The sequence below is a fragment of the Nannospalax galili genome, unplaced genomic scaffold (assembly GCF_000622305.1).
Source record: "Nannospalax galili isolate Female #2095 unplaced genomic scaffold, S.galili_v1.0 scaffold528, whole genome shotgun sequence".
Lineage (NCBI taxonomy): Eukaryota > Metazoa > Chordata > Mammalia > Rodentia > Spalacidae > Nannospalax > Nannospalax galili.
The window spans coordinates 1,010,834-1,026,128 of NW_008359681.1; the positions used below are offsets into that span (position 1 = coordinate 1,010,834).

The window sequence follows — 15,295 nt, forward strand, 5'->3', positions numbered from 1 at the left end:
AAATTTATGGCAGTCCTTGAAGTACTGGAGGCCAGGTGTCACTTCCCTCACTCCCTCTCTCCCTTTCTCTCCCTCCCTCCCTCCCTTGTATCCTTGGGTGTCTTGCCTTGACTGGTTTCAAACTTGTGGCAGTCCTCCTGCCTTAGCCTTCTGAGTACTGGGATTACAGGCTATACCTAGTGATTGGTTTAATTTTCAAAGAAATTGACAATAAATAGACAAAAGTCTATGCCAAAATAGTATAATTAAATTTGTGTGATGGATATATGGTGGTGCATTGTATTAATGTTGTCCATTTTTCTGTATTTGAATATTTTCATAATAAACATTCTTTAGGACTGGGAATATAGCTCAGTGGTTGAGTGTTTTCCTAGAAGGTGTAAGGCCCTAGGTTCACTTACTAGCTCTGCAAAAATGATAAAACAATCATTTTTTAAGTGTTGGGCATGGTGGTAGGCCCCTTGCATAACTACTTCCTATATGAAAGACAAGAAGAAAAGGCTCAGAGGGAGCCAGTGTCATAGGACCCTGGTAGACCTGGTATTTGAGACCAAGGTGCTTGTTGAACCTCAAAGCTTTTCCTAGCACGAGGTGCCACTTGAGGGGGTGACTCACAAGCATACCTGCATGCTGTTCTAGGCTCCAGGGACTCTACCAAGCACATCTGATACATCTCACAGTTCACAGTACCTTGCCATGCAGCCCATCACTCAGCTGTCTCTAGTGTCGAGGTAGAAGATATTTGCTATAGCAAAATTTTTCTAGTTTTCCTATTTAAAATTATGTCAACAGCTTATATTTCTTAGCAGTTAAAAATAATTATTCTGCTGCATGTGGTGATACATACCTTAATTCCAGTACTCAGGAAGCAGAGGCAGGTGGAGTTCTGTGAGATTGAGACCAGCTTGTCTACATAGGGAGCTCTAGGCCAGCCATGGCTGCACAGATTACCACCCCCAAGTAATAATTGTCCTTTTCAAACCCTTAGAAGTGGTGGGTCGTTGTCATGTATCGTCCTCTCCATTCCTCGTATCGCTTGAGTATATTCTTGCTCTGTGCCTTTAAAGATGCCTTTGTCGTTGCAGGCAGACATCTGGTCCCTCGGCATAACAGCTATAGAACTGGCCAAAGGAGAACCCCCTCATTCTGAGCTGCACCCCATGAAGGTTTTATTCCTCATTCCAAAGAACAACCCCCCTACGCTGGAAGGAAACTACAGCAAACCCCTCAAGGAGTTTGTGGAGGCCTGTCTGAATAAGGAGCCAAGCTTTGTGAGTCTGTGCATCTCTTTGGGGTCTCAACTTGGTCTGGATCTATGCTGCAGGGACTTCTTCAAGCACTGTTATCTGCTGCCTTCATGATCTCACATATTCTTTCCAAATGAGTTTGATTTGTTTGAGTTGCAAATATGCTTTTATTCTCATTTTATGTTTTAGTGATTTAAGGTATAATTTTTATTTTAGATTTTCTAGCATCTCATACCTCACTGAGTCTGAAGAATATTCTCAGTATTAGAGGTAGAATCATCATTTTTTAATATTTGTAGTAAAAGATTAGGCTATAAACTAGAAAGTAATTTTATTAATGGCAAAGACTGGCCTGGAAAATAATGAAAGTAAATATGTTCAGTTTCTACTTGTCATGTGCTGGGAACCAGAAGGCAAATAAGAGGTAAATGAACCATCCACTTCTTTTCCTCTCCTCCTGTTTAACCAGCAGTGGCAAAGCCCCTAACATTAGCTACTAGATAGCTTTGCCTCAGTGGTGGTGTCCTTGTTTCGTTCCTGAGGGCTTTGGGGCGGGGAGCAACAAAGATAGGTGGAGGCCATGCTTCATTGAGCCTGAAGAATATTCATTGAGGGTCCCCATGAACTCAGATCTAGAAATGAGTGGGAAAGGATGAATTTTATAAGAGCTGTATAGTTTCTTAATGTAGTACCAGTTCTGGTAAAGGAATCGAATGTTTCCCACAGGTAGCATTTTCTAAGCACCACCAGGGACTTATGCTAAGGTCAGCAAGTCAGCATGTGGCTCCTGGGTCCGACATCAAGGGGTGGTGGGTACGGTCTTACTTGCCAGCCAAGCCCTCTGGATTTTACATCATGATCCTTGCTCGAGCACAATAGAGAGTCTTCCAGCACCCAGGAAGAGAGACCCCTCTATGCATATCTTCCCCTAAAACATGTCTAGTACTTCTTATTCCCAGGATGCACTCTTTACCCTGCCTTGCCCCTGAAGGTTGCACAGGTGACATTATAAGTGCTTGGGATGTTTGGAGTGTCACAGTCAATGGACAGGGATCACCAGGACCATGTAGGTTCTCACAGGTTCAGATTGTTTGAGCAGGTAGGACGGTGATGTGCCTGGTTGGCATCTCTGTTTCTGCTTTCTGTCCCTGTTTGGGCCACTCCGGGGTTTTGGGAGCTTTGCTCCAGTAGATGAATTTGCTATCCTCAAGACTGAAGCCATGGCTGAATTTGCCATGTGCCATTTGGTTGTGGCTATGTCATGTCCATGTGGGGATCAAGCTGTTGGCTCAGTCAGCAGGGTGGGGACAAGTCCAGGGTCCTGTTTTTCTAAATTTGGAGAGTTGGTGACTGAGGAAAATCAGGCAGCCTTCTTAATATGTGAAGAATAGGTCACTCCCATCTTCTTTAGATGAGTCTGAATTATTGAATTCATTTTATTATATTTTTGGGTATTAGCTTAGCAATATAGGAAGTTAACAGTCACACAAAATGTTTGTTTCCCTTAGAAAACATTTGTCATGAGGTATGAGTAAAACCAGGAAGTAGGCTCTCTTAGTTTTTGTAAAGTTCTTTGAGCAATTATTTGGTGAGTTTTCTTGCTTTGATTGAACGGTGCTGGTATTTTAGACCTTGTTGGAAACTTACTGTCACACTCAGCCTGTGCCCATTGTCCCAGGCATGGGAACGGAGTGACTCATCTTAGATAAGCTGGAGGGAGAAGCAAGCTTTGAAGCAGAACCTAGTGTTGACGGATAGTTTTAAACCAGAATCTGCTTGTTTAGGTGGAATAGAAGAGAATGAAGAATAAACTTCCTTTCATAACTGTTTGACCATGTGTCTGTTTTTCAGAGACCCACTGCCAAGGAATTATTGAAGCATAAGTTTATAATCCGCAATGCGAAGAAAACATCCTACCTGACTGAGCTCATCGACAGGTACAAGAGGTGGAAGGCTGAACAGAGCCACGATGACTCCAGCTCAGAGGACTCAGATGTGTAAGTTGCTCAGCTGAGATTGCTAGGCTCTGTGTGTGTGCGCGTGCTTGTGTGTGCGTGTGTGTGCGCCTGTGTGTGTGTATGCGTGTGTGTGTGTGTGTGTGTGTGTGTGTGTTTGATGATTTTTTTGTTGTTGTTATATACTACATGGCCTTGTGTGAGATTCTTTTTTTTTGGTCTTTTTGAGACAGGGTCTCCCTGTAGTCCCAGCTGTCCTGGAACTCACTATGTAGACCAGGCTGGCCTTGAACTCACAGAGATCCGCCTGCCTCTGCCTCCCGAGTGCTGGGATTAAAGGCATGCACCACCATGCCTGGCTCTGTATGGGATTCTTAAGCCCCATGTGTTGCGAGGCTAGGAGTTCTGGTCTGCCATTCTGCACTCTATGGCCAGAAACCAGCACTGTCCCATATGCAGTCTCCCTGCCAGGACAGTTGGCTGAAAGCTTCTGGGACAGACCCAGTTTGATTCCCAAGGTTTCCAGGTTACTGTTTTATAGTAACCTGACCTCATAGGTTATTGAGATGATAATGCTAGGAGTTGGGGTGGTAGTGAGGTGAAAGATGGAGAATGGAGGTAGGTTTTGAGAGCCAGGATGTGGCAGTAGATCTGAGTGAAGGTGGCCAGGCCTGTAATCTCAGCTACTGGAGAGGGTGATCAGGAGGACCTCAAGTTCAAGATTTTGGGCCACTTAATGAGACCCTGTCTCAAAATAAAAGGTACAACAAGGGTTGAGATTGCTGCTTAGTATTTGACTAGTATGTGGGAGGCCCTGTGTTCAGTTTCTAGTAAACTATTTAGGGAAAGGAGGAGGAGGAAGGTATTCCAGGTTTTAGTAGCATGATGGGTGATGATGAGATGACAAGGTGTGGTAAGCAGGGTTTGATGTGGGTCATGTTGTAGTTTGAATTGCTTATGGGATGTCTGGGAGATTCTTAACCAGATAGGTAGAAGATACAGACTTGTTTGTCACTCCTACCTAAAAGGCTGTTGAACTGGAGCCCTGAGAACAAAGGGTATCGTTCTGGGACTGTGTGCCTCTGGAAAAGGTCAGAGCCTAGGATGAGCCCCCTAGGAAGCCAGCATTGAGATAAAACTGGAACCTGGGCATGAGTCACAGCAAAGGTGAGAAAGGTTGGAGGCAGAAGGCAGGTACCATGCCATTGGGTCATTGCTGTTGAGGTTCAAGCAGACTACAGACTGAGCAGGGAGATGGGCCCCCTGTTGAGAAGTGTATGGAGGATTGAGGTCTTGATGGTAGTGCACGACGGGTTCACAAGTGGGCGTTGGAGCTGGTGGAAAGTGACAGATGGGGACAGTGAGTGGACATGATATTTAAGAGCAATAGCTATGGGGGTGTGAACCTGAGGAGCAGAAGAGCACAATGTTCAGGCCTGGCAAAGAGAGGAACCAAAGAGAAATTGAGGCCCAAGAGAGGCTGGCAGAAGAAGCAGCACATGGGTCCCCAGGAGAGGTGTGGCCTCTTTCAGTGGAGGAGGCTGCAGAGGAGAGATGATTGTGAATGCCAGTGGTACAGGGGCAAGCCCAGGAACCACAGTCTGGTCTTCCCTGTGATATAGAAGGCAGTGTGACTTTGAGAAGTCCCTGGGGGGCTGGTATGCGTGTGACTGGTGGTTCTGGGGCAGGTGGAGTGGCTGTGGAGCATGGGCTGGGGTGATGGAGGGCTAGGCAACACAGAAGCCCAGGCCATAGCCTGGCCAGTGTTAGTGAACTTGGTGGAATTCTGTGTCAAGGGAAACAGATGGCCAGGCGTCTGGAGGCAGCGACTCTGGGGACTGGATCTTCACAATCCGGGAGAAGGATCCCAAGAATCTGGAGAATGGAACTCTTCAGCTGTCAGATTTGGAAAGAAATAAGGTATAGGGGCTGGCAAGATGGTTCAGCAATTAAGAGCAATGGGTGCTCTTGCAGAGGACCCGGGTTCAATTCTCAGCACCCACATGGCAGCTTATAGCCATCTGTAATTGCAATTTTGGGGGTTTGGACACCATCTTCTGGCCTCTGTGAGCATTGTATAACATGGGTGCACTTACATACATACAGGCAAGCCACTCATATACATAAAATTTAAAAAAATTTAAATTCAAAAAAAGAAAAAGAAGGCACAGTGGCTTGTGCTTCAGTGCCAGTGCTTGGCAGCCAGCGGCACTAGGGAGCCATTTTCACAAACAGCTTGCTGTGCAAGTGGGTGTGCTGTCCCTCAAAGCAGCCCCTTGGTGGCATTTTACCTTAGGGAATTGACAAGAGCAAGAGATTTATTTCTGTCTGACCATCTTAAGATTCAGACCCAGAGTCTGGATGCTGGTGTCTACAGGTCTGAGTTGTGCCCTTATGGCCACCCCCCACCTCACCTTGTGCATCATACTGGGGTTTTCGGACCCTCTGCCACAGGTGGAATTGGACTCAAGAGTGAAGTTTTACATGTGAAATGGCTTTATGGTTCTCTTTACAGAGCTATGTCTGATTTCATGTTGTAATTAGTCATATTATGTACCTTAATTTTATGGTAGAGCTTTAAGGCATAAAAATGTATTGTTTTGGGTATTTGTATAAACTTAATTTTCATGAGTTGGCTTTATGCCCATTCAATTTACACAAAGCTGCATTTTAAAGATCATTTCAAAGCATAGTGGTATAGGTTCTGTCAGCATTGTGAACCAGTGGTCATCCTCGTGGCCCCATAGTCCTACTCTGATGAGTTACATAAGTGGTTTATAAGTTTAGAGAGGTGGTGAAAGTAGGAAATGAGTCTCTTGTGCAATGGCCACTTGGAACACCTGCTTTAGTCCTCCCGGGTTTCCCCAGCTAAGTACTGCCCCATAGCACAGGTGGCAGCTTAGTGTGGTGGCACCCAGAGTTCACACCTAGCATCTTGGAGTGATGCCATATGGCTTCCCAGCTATAAGAATGGGGCCTGTTTATAGACAGTCTCACTCAGAGATACAATGAGCAGAGAACATTTCCTTGGGGGAGGCTGGAGAATCCTCATCACACGTTGGTAGAGCAGATCTGAAGTTGGTTGAATCATTGCCCACTTGAATGTTGACTGTTTCTGATAGCTTTTTTTTTCTTCCCCAAGATGAGAGACATCCCAAAGAGGCCTTTTTCTCAGTGTTTATCGACAATTATTTCTCCCCTGTTTGCAGAGGTAAATCCCTGGCTGCACTTCTTGGGAGGGGTGAGAAGGGAGGAAGAGGGGAGTGGGGCCATCCTTCTGTGGGACCACTGTCAGTACAAGTTGGGTGCATTAAAAAAGCTGGCAAAGGCAGGCTCAGTATGTCTGTATTGTGTGTGGTGAGCCATTAACTTTGGTTACTACCTTCCATAAGCCAAGCATGTTACTAGGGAAAGTTACATGAATTTCCTCATTTGTCAGAGGCTGTTTAGACTTTACTGGGCTTAAACTGTTGAAATCATTCTTTATACCTATCTGGAATTAATCCTAAATGCAGTAATTCTAGAGTTTTTGGAGAACCAAAAGGTCAACCTCACTGACATCTTTTCCCAAGTATGTGCTTTGGTTAGTGATCATAGCTGGTAACTGGAGTTCAGTGTTCAACACCCCTTATTTTAGATGATAGTCATTAGAGTTCACCGACGGTAATTATACGCCAACATGAGGACATTTATGACAAGGTATTGGTGACCCGTTGCTGTTACTCTGCTGTGTGCCTAGGGTGATCACTCACATTAGTGACCAATAGAGCCCATCTAGTCCAGCACAGTCCTGGGAGAAGGGAGGGGCTGTGCTTCCTTGCTCCTGTGTTGAGGTACACAGCTGTGGCTCAGATGGGAGGCAGAGGAGCAGTGGATTACAGATTATTTTCTTGGGACTTTATAAATCCTGTGCTGTAGGAAGTGACAGGGATTGCTAGCAAATGTGCTTGCTCAAAGTCAACTGTGTTGTAGCCTGGCAAACAATGTAACAATGTTCTCTGTATATGTGGCCCCCTCCAAGGCCAGCCATGGTCAGCCAGTATTTCCATAGGTGGTTTGGAGCAGGGCGAAAGATGCTTTTAGGGTGACAGTAGTTTGTCAGTCACAGCATTGTTTACAATGCTCCGCAGGGCCAAGGCTGAACGTTTTCTAAAATATATTGTAAAGAAATGGAAGAGGGAGATTCTGAGGATGCAGTGGTATCTGCTCACCTCTGCAGCCACCACCTGGAGCCCCTTCTGGAAGGTGCTTAGTCTTGAGCTGGGCTCAGCCTAGATCTTGGTGGCTCTTGTTTCCTGGGTACCTCTGGGAAAGACTTGGAATTGACCTTCAAATCCAGGAAGTACCTGAAGACACAGTTGTTATTTCTTATGGGAACACAGGAGGGGTGCTGTGGAACCCCAGGATTCAGGATTGCTACATGTTTACATGAATAATATTTGATAATAGTCTAGACCCAAAAAGCTCTCAGCTGGAATTTTATACTAACCCATGACCATCAATGACTCCCCTGCAGTTGCCCCGTAAAGGAAGAATAGCATGTAGTAAGCATTCAACATCACTTTTCTGGGATGAGATTGAGGCTGTGCTACAAATAAAGAACTGGATACATCTTCAGACTCCTGTTTGGAGAAGGTCTCAGTTGGTGCCTGCGTTCTGGCTTAGAGAAGTCAGGCTTGGGCCCAGCTGTCATCCTGTGTGAACAGGCTGTTCTGAGAGACCTAAGATGGGGGATCCAGAGTGACACAGCAGCCTTTGAGGCTATTACCCAGGCCCTGTTGGCTCTGGCTTGGTGTCAAGGTCCTATGTGTTGCTCCCTGCAATGAGTGGTGCCTGGGCAGGTCTATGCACGTGTTGTCACACTGCTCTTCCCATGTGCCTTTTCAGCTGAAGGAGAAGAGCCAGGCATGTGGCGGGAACCTGGGGTCCATAGAAGAGCTTCGGGGAGCCATCTACTTGGCAGAAGAGGCCTGCCCAGGGATCTCAGATACCATGGTGGCCCAGCTCGTGCAGCGGCTTCAGAGGTAACTGCTGCTGGGCTCTTGGCTGAAGCTGGGGTGTAGGAAGGGTGCCCGTGATGCTGGTATGGCATCTTGCACTGAGGGTGAGAAGCTCCCACAGACTGCAGCTGGGCGTGCCCGCGTGCTTCATTCTTGGTCTGTTCCTGTTGTCTACCAGGCCGTTGGCTTTAAGGAGACCCCAGTCGGAGAAGGCTTTTTCCAAATCCTGTGAACCGATAGGAATGAGCAAAGTGAATCTGGAAAGGTTCTCAGGCCCTTGCACTTGTAGCTCTTACAGCAGAAATACAGGGTGTTTTAAACATGCCTTTTCATCTGCAATCTAATCAGCAGAGAAATAGAACCCAGCACTGCTTGTTGGCTTTCAGATTTGAAGCCCAGTGTCTAGACACAAGAAGCTTTGGTGTAGTAGACTCTGAGAAGGGGCAGGCTCTCCCTTTAATGGTTGTAATACAGAAGCCTTGCCTACACAGGCCTGTGCCCTGGCCTCAGGGAGCTTCTGTCCCCACTTGGTGGCTTTGGCTACACAGTCTCCATGTTGAGGAGTAGAAGAATTTGCAGCTTAAAGTTTAGGATAAAAAATAAAAGTGGTTTTCTTGGTTGCCTTTGATCCGAGGCCATTGAAGGAGGCAGTGATCTTTTTCAGTGATTCTCCCCGTCCCCCCAATTTGATGCTAAAAGCAATGATACATATCAGATAAAAGGGAAAGAGTTTAAAACAACCATATGCTCACTCCGGCAGATCTTTGAGATTTTGATTTGTATCATTTCATAACTATTTTTCATTAAAAAAGCCTCACCGTAAAGCAGATAAAACTAAATCTAGAAACTGTGGATATTACTACCTTGTAACTTTTCTACTTTGTAGTAAAGTGTCACTGTGTGTGTGTGTATGTGTAAGTATGTAGAGTTCAGAGGAAAACACTCAGGAGTTGATTCTCTCCTGCTACCTTCTGGGATTCCAGGAATTGAACTCAGGTTATTCAAGTGCCTTTTACCCACTGAGCCATCTCACTGGCCCACTATTTTTTTTTTTTTTTTTATAATGAGGCTTTGCTATGTTGGCCATTTAGTCCTCAAACACTTGGTCCTCTTGCCTCAGCCTCCAAGTACTTGGGACTAGAAATGTATATCACTACACCTGCTTTGAATTACCTTCAGGAGTGGTATTTTCCATGTGGTCAGAATTCCTCTTATGCATGGTTATGAGTGGTTGATATATGTGACTTATTTCCCTAGTAGCTCAGGCATAGGAATGAGGCTTTGCTATGTTGGCCATTTAGTCCTCAAACACTTGGTCCTCTTGCCTCAGCCTCCAAGTACTTGGGACTAGAAATGTATATCACTACACCTGCTTTGAATTACCTTCAGGAGTGGTATTTTCCATGTGGTCAGAATTCCTCTTATGCATGGTTATGAGTGGTTGATATATGTGACTTATTTCCCTAGTAGCTCAGGCATAGGTAGTATGATATGTGCATACCTAATTGATCTTTTTCCCAGTACTGGGACTCCCTTGTCTTCCTACTGATGCATGTGATCTGCCAGCTCTGTCCAATAAAAATGTAATGGGATCCAAATGTAGACTTTTGCTTATTTATCTAAAAAAAAATTTTTTTTTTATTATTGTGTGTGGAGTGGAGTGGTCATACATACGTGCCATGTTGCGCATGTGGAGGCCAGAGGACAACTGTGTGGAGTTGGTTCCCTCCTACCTTTATTTGAGTTTCAGGGATCAAACCAAAATTGATAGGGGTCTGTACAACAAGTGCCTCTCCCATCTTGCTGGCTCCAAAATGTGATGGTTATGAATTCTTTGGGTGGTTAATGATGAAAGCTAGTAGTTTGAGAATCTCTAGCTCTATTTTTTTGTGTTTTTATGTATGTGTGCATTTTTGTGGTGCTGGGCTTGAACCCTTGGTCTTAAGCATACTAGGCAAATTCTCTACCACTTAGCCATATCTCCAGCCCTCTTACAATAGGATTCTAAATTTTTTAGAAGCTATACTAAAGTAGAAACTAGCAAGATTCATTATAATATTTGGTCATCTCCTGTTGTGGCCTTCCATTTTCCCCCTGGGTATTCCTGAAGGCCCACCAGCCACAGGATGCTAAAGCAGTAGCTGTTACTTCAGCCTCTTACCAGTTTGCTCCTGATTTGTTGCCTCAGTGAGTCACCTCAGAACTGGCTTTTATCTAAAGCACTTTCAGAGCCTTCCCATCTTGGTTTAATTGCTGTTTGGATCCTCTAGTGAGATCAGCTCATCTCTTCACCATGACCATGATGAGTCATTTGTATTTCTTGACATTTGAGTTGTAGATGCTGTGACTAAAATATGCCAAGTGAATCTTATGGAGCCATTTGGATATTTAAAATATGTCCCTGGCCATCTACTGGCCCTGTGACTCAGTCAGTTTCAGGGTGACTGAGAGAATCTTAATCATGACTTTGACACCTTCTGAAGTAAGACAACAGTCTAGAATTTTTGGCGAACAGAAATTATACCTGTCCTACCCTTGCAACTCATCATTATCATCCTTGTTTTTATGCAGTGCCTTCTGAAGTTATATGCAAATTGTAAACTTAATTGCCCCATGTATGTGCAACTTACAGTGCTCATGTGACTACTTTTCTATAGTATTTTTGACAAAGAATTTGTCTGTGTAAACCACGTGTACAGCTTACATATTTTACATATGGATATATTTTTATTACTTATGTGAAGTTTTAAATTTCCTATTTGCATAATTCTGTGCTTTAGAGCACCAAAATTGCTTCAGAATTATTGTAACTGTAAAAGGTCCTCGTGACCATTTTCATGAAAACACATTGTTCCTCTTTTGGGCCATGTTTCTGGACCATGCTAGAAGTGGAATGCCTAGACTACATTGTGTATTCATGCCCAAAAGGGTGCCCTGTACTTGGGCTCAGATTAACCAGGGGTACATACCCTGGGCTCTTACTGTTTGATTGGTTGTCATTAGTTTTCAGGAGTTGATACTAGGCTCAGAGGGTAGAGTGTTTGTTGCACAAGCAGACATCTTGAGTTTGAATCCACAGCACTCACATAAATGTCGAGCGGAGCAGTACATGTCTATAACTCCAGTGCTGTTGGAGAGAGGGAGCGGGAGAGAGAGGAGAGACAGAGATGCAAAGGCATCTAGGCAGATAGGTAGATTCCAGGGCTTGGTAGCCAGCCAGTGTAATTGAAATGGCAGACTCCAAGTTCAGTGAGAGACACTGCCTCAAAAACTAAGGTTGAGTGCTAGAGGAATATCCCCAAAGTGAACCTTTGGTGTCCACATGCACTTGCACAGACGAACACATGTACAGACTCATGCATATAAAACACACACACACACACACACACACGCACAAAAGATTGTTAAAGAGCTCAATGTCTAAATATTCATCTCTTCCTTAGGAAGGCTGAACACAGCATCATTTTCTATGTATTATGAAGTTTTGTGTTAGAACCATGATTTTCCTATGAGTTCTCTATATATAACAAATTTGTTAACTTGGTGATTCTTGTTTCACTGAATTAAAAAAAAATGAAGCTTCTATAAAAAATGTAAGATTTTGATTATTTGAAATTTTGCGCTGGTTTCAGAAATGGTGTGTATTGACTTCTTTCTCTTTCTGCTTTCCCTAGATATTCTCTGAGTGGTGGAGGAACTTCAGCTCATTGAAATTCCTTTGGCATTTGGGGTTTTGTTTTTCCTTTCTTCATCTTCCTTCTTTTTAAAAGTCAATGAGAGCCTTTGCCGACTCTGGAAGAGGCACCACCCAGGGGTCATTCCCCCAGAGCCGCCAGCACCTGTCCAGGGACACACAGTCCTCACTGTGCCACAGCCAGATGAAGTCCTTCAGATGGGGTGGGGAGGGTCTGCTCCTTCAAGCAATTATTTTATTTTTTTATTATTTTTAATTTTAACCATAGTGCACATACTCAAGGAAAGTATCTTTAAACACAAAAACCCTGAAATGTATATTTGGGATTGTGATAAGGCAACTGAAGACATGAAACCTCAGGTATCCTGCTTTACACTGACAGCTCCCCCTGGGAGATGGAGAATCGCTCTGGTGGATCGGTGTACAGATTTGTATATAGCATCCTTTTTACAGAAACCCTTTTGGCGTGCATAAGGAATCACTGTGTACAAATTGGCCAAGTGCTTCTGTAGATAATGTCTGTGGAGTAAATATTTGACAGGCCATAACTTGAGTCTATTGCCTTGCCTTTATTACATGTAAATTTTGAATTGCGTGACCAGTGATTTGGATCTTATTTTGTATTTGCAGGGTCTGCCATTAATAATAATTAATGCCCCTCTTATGGAACACTCCTATTTGTACCTCAACAAATGCAAATTTTCCTCTTATTTTCCCTATACCCCTTTTTGGTACACTTAGAGTTGATTTCCTTTTTCATCGATGGTACTATTTCTTAGTGTTTTAAATTGGAACATATCTTGTCTCATGAAGCTTTAAATTATTTTAAGTTTTCTCCCAGATGAAGCGCTCTCATCTAACCTTCGTTGAATCATGCCACTGCTGGTCTGCACCCAATGTACCATCTTTCCCAGCCCTTGCCCATTGCACCTTGAAGTGGAATCTGCATATCATCTTTCCCATTTGAAAGTGTCTGAATGCTTACATGAATAAATTTTATAACTCACTAATTTTGATTACTGTTCTTGAAACATGGCTCTACAGAGCAGATGGGGCACCTGCTCTGTGTGAGTGTGTGGTTGAGTGTGTGGCCATGTGTATGGTGAGACATTTTGAAGGACTCCAGGGAAAAGTGCCCAGATTGTTAAAGAGCTGAATGTCCAGGTCAGCTCCCTATGCAAATTTGTGTGGTTGGTTGGTTGAGAAGATGCAGCTGGATACCGCTATTTGTGAAAACTGCTGAACCTCTTGCTGAGGACTTTAATGGGAGGTTTTAGTTTTCTCTAAGGAGCCAAGTCTGCTGGTGCTGTCAGCCAGGGTGTCAGTTTTTCTTTGTTTACTGCAAGGCATTGCTTGATAGGGTGGGACTTCTTGGGGTTTTTAACAGCATTTCTTGTCTTTATGCAGATACGTATAGTGTTTGTTGATACTAATTATTGTCTTGTTGGAGTGGTAGATCTTGAGGAGAAAGATGAGTTTTTTGATGCAAGAACATTATGGGGTGAACTTGGGCTCAGCTGTCTGCTGGTATGTTACAGCTGTATGCTGGATGTTACAGGGAGCTCAGGTCCAAGTTAGTGTTGGGAATGAGGCTTGTTAAAATTTGTTAAATGAAGTCTAGTTTTTAGGTCTATTGAATTGTTCTGTTTTATCAGAAGTAGATTTGAGTTGGACTAATAATTTCAACAGTGGATACATTTGGGTTCAAGGAAATAGAATGCAGCTGTTTGTTATTTTATAGTTAAGACTGTTACCTTGTATGCTAGGTTTGGGAATGTCATGTTTCGAGAGTATTTTGTTGGAGTGTACTATGTTTTCCTGTCTGAAGCTTGAGGCATAAACCAAAGGTCAGTTCCGTTGCAGGAGAAAGTCACTCAGAACAATGTTCTCCTGGATGTACTGTGTATTTGATCTGAAGAGCAACCCTGCAAACAGCAGGCTTTTCTGATGGCTAGAGCTCTTCAGATTTACAGATGGACAGCATCTTGACTTTTGATGTTGAAGCCAGTCTTCTTCTATTTGTGGTGTTTGGAATTGAACCCATGACTTTGTGCATGTTAGTAAGTACTTTACTGCTGTGCTACACCTACCTGTGAATCTGACCTTAAATATTAGCAATTGTTATTAAGGTGTGAGGTGGAGGGGTCCTTATTAAGCATGTAGGTGTGACTGTTGGTGGATTTTTTTGTAGTCACTACACTACAATGCACAATTCCTATCTCCTGGTAAAAGCAACAAATGATTCTTCGAGAGTTTATTGGAAGCTTCCTGGGGGAAGTGGGGCTTGACAGTTTAAATGTGGATTACCTCAGTGTAGAGTCTCTTCTGGGATGTTAGTTTCTATAGATACAAAAGCAGCTGAACTGTTTCTAAGGGCGTATTGTTTAGCCAGGCAAGCAGGCATTTGTGCGTCCATTTGTAGCCCCTTATTAAAAGCAGGGCCCAGTCCCAGAGTCACAACTGGCACCTGCCTCCAGGTGCAGGCTGCTGTGACTCTGGCAAGACTGATAAGTGGAACATTTGAGAACGTTTGCTGTCACTCTGAAGCCCTGCAGTGCCAAACTCGAGCGGTTCACAGCTCATGGGCTCAGAGCCTGTGGACATACTCATGCAGCCAGTGGGGACAGTATGGCACAGCATGGTGCTGTGTGGCTGACCGCTTGGCTCTGGTTAATGCCTTTTTGGTGTTATGACAGGTTGCCACTGGCTAGCCTGGGACTCAGGATCCTCCTGCTGGGATTACAGGTGTGCACCACCATGTCCAGCTCATTTATGGCTTTTTCAGGTTGTTGATCTGTCCCAGGGGTTATACCTGGTGAAATGAATCCACCAGTGTGATTTAAGAGGTTTTGGCTACCTAGCAACTGGGCTCCTCTCTTGATGGAACCTAGTACTACCTGCTTTCCAAAGTCAAGTTTTATTCTTGAGTTGCTCTTGTTATGTGTCTGGTTGGTTCTTTGTGGCATTTTGTACCTTCCTTTGGTAAAACCTGTGATCAGTTTATATGCATTTTTATAGTTTTTAAAACATGGTTTCTGTGTTTCTGCTACAAAATAATGAAGGTGGAGGGCATTCTAGAGCACTCATACTGTCATACAAGGGTCAATAAAGCTCTCAAAATAATTTTCATGTGTCTTGTGTGTTGAGGGATCTATCACACTTTCTCCTGGCAGCTTGGGAGTGGACTTGGTTACCCATATTTAGTTTTCTTCTGCAGCTACATGGGAACCACAGGTGTCCAGCAGATGGATCAGAATTGTACAGTGCTTAAGTAAGAGATCATTTTATCTCTGGTTCTTTGGTGACTTGGAGAGATCACTGTTCTGCTACAATGGCTGCTTGGTGACTGGGGCCTTCCTTTGGGTGATTCTGGGGACCCTCACTAGGAGTTCTTGCTGC

At 44.0% G+C, this 15,295-nt stretch overlaps 1 protein-coding gene across 1 annotated transcript in view; it reads left to right on the top strand.

Annotated features, from left to right (window-relative positions):
* Positions 1 to 15,019, top strand: part of Stk24 (serine/threonine kinase 24) — a 111,660-nt gene extending 96,641 nt beyond the window's left edge. Inside the window, exons 6-11 of the mRNA XM_008823587.3 lie at positions 1,086 to 1,271; positions 3,099 to 3,244; positions 4,999 to 5,122; positions 6,345 to 6,413; positions 8,090 to 8,226; positions 11,877 to 15,019. Of these exons, the coding sequence (XP_008821809.1) occupies positions 1,086 to 1,271; positions 3,099 to 3,244; positions 4,999 to 5,122; positions 6,345 to 6,413; positions 8,090 to 8,226; positions 11,877 to 11,913 (699 nt within the window). The 3' untranslated portion in view covers positions 11,914 to 15,019. The remainder of the gene's footprint in view (positions 1 to 1,085; positions 1,272 to 3,098; positions 3,245 to 4,998; positions 5,123 to 6,344; positions 6,414 to 8,089; positions 8,227 to 11,876) is intronic.
* Positions 15,020 to 15,295: the final 276 nt, after the last annotated feature.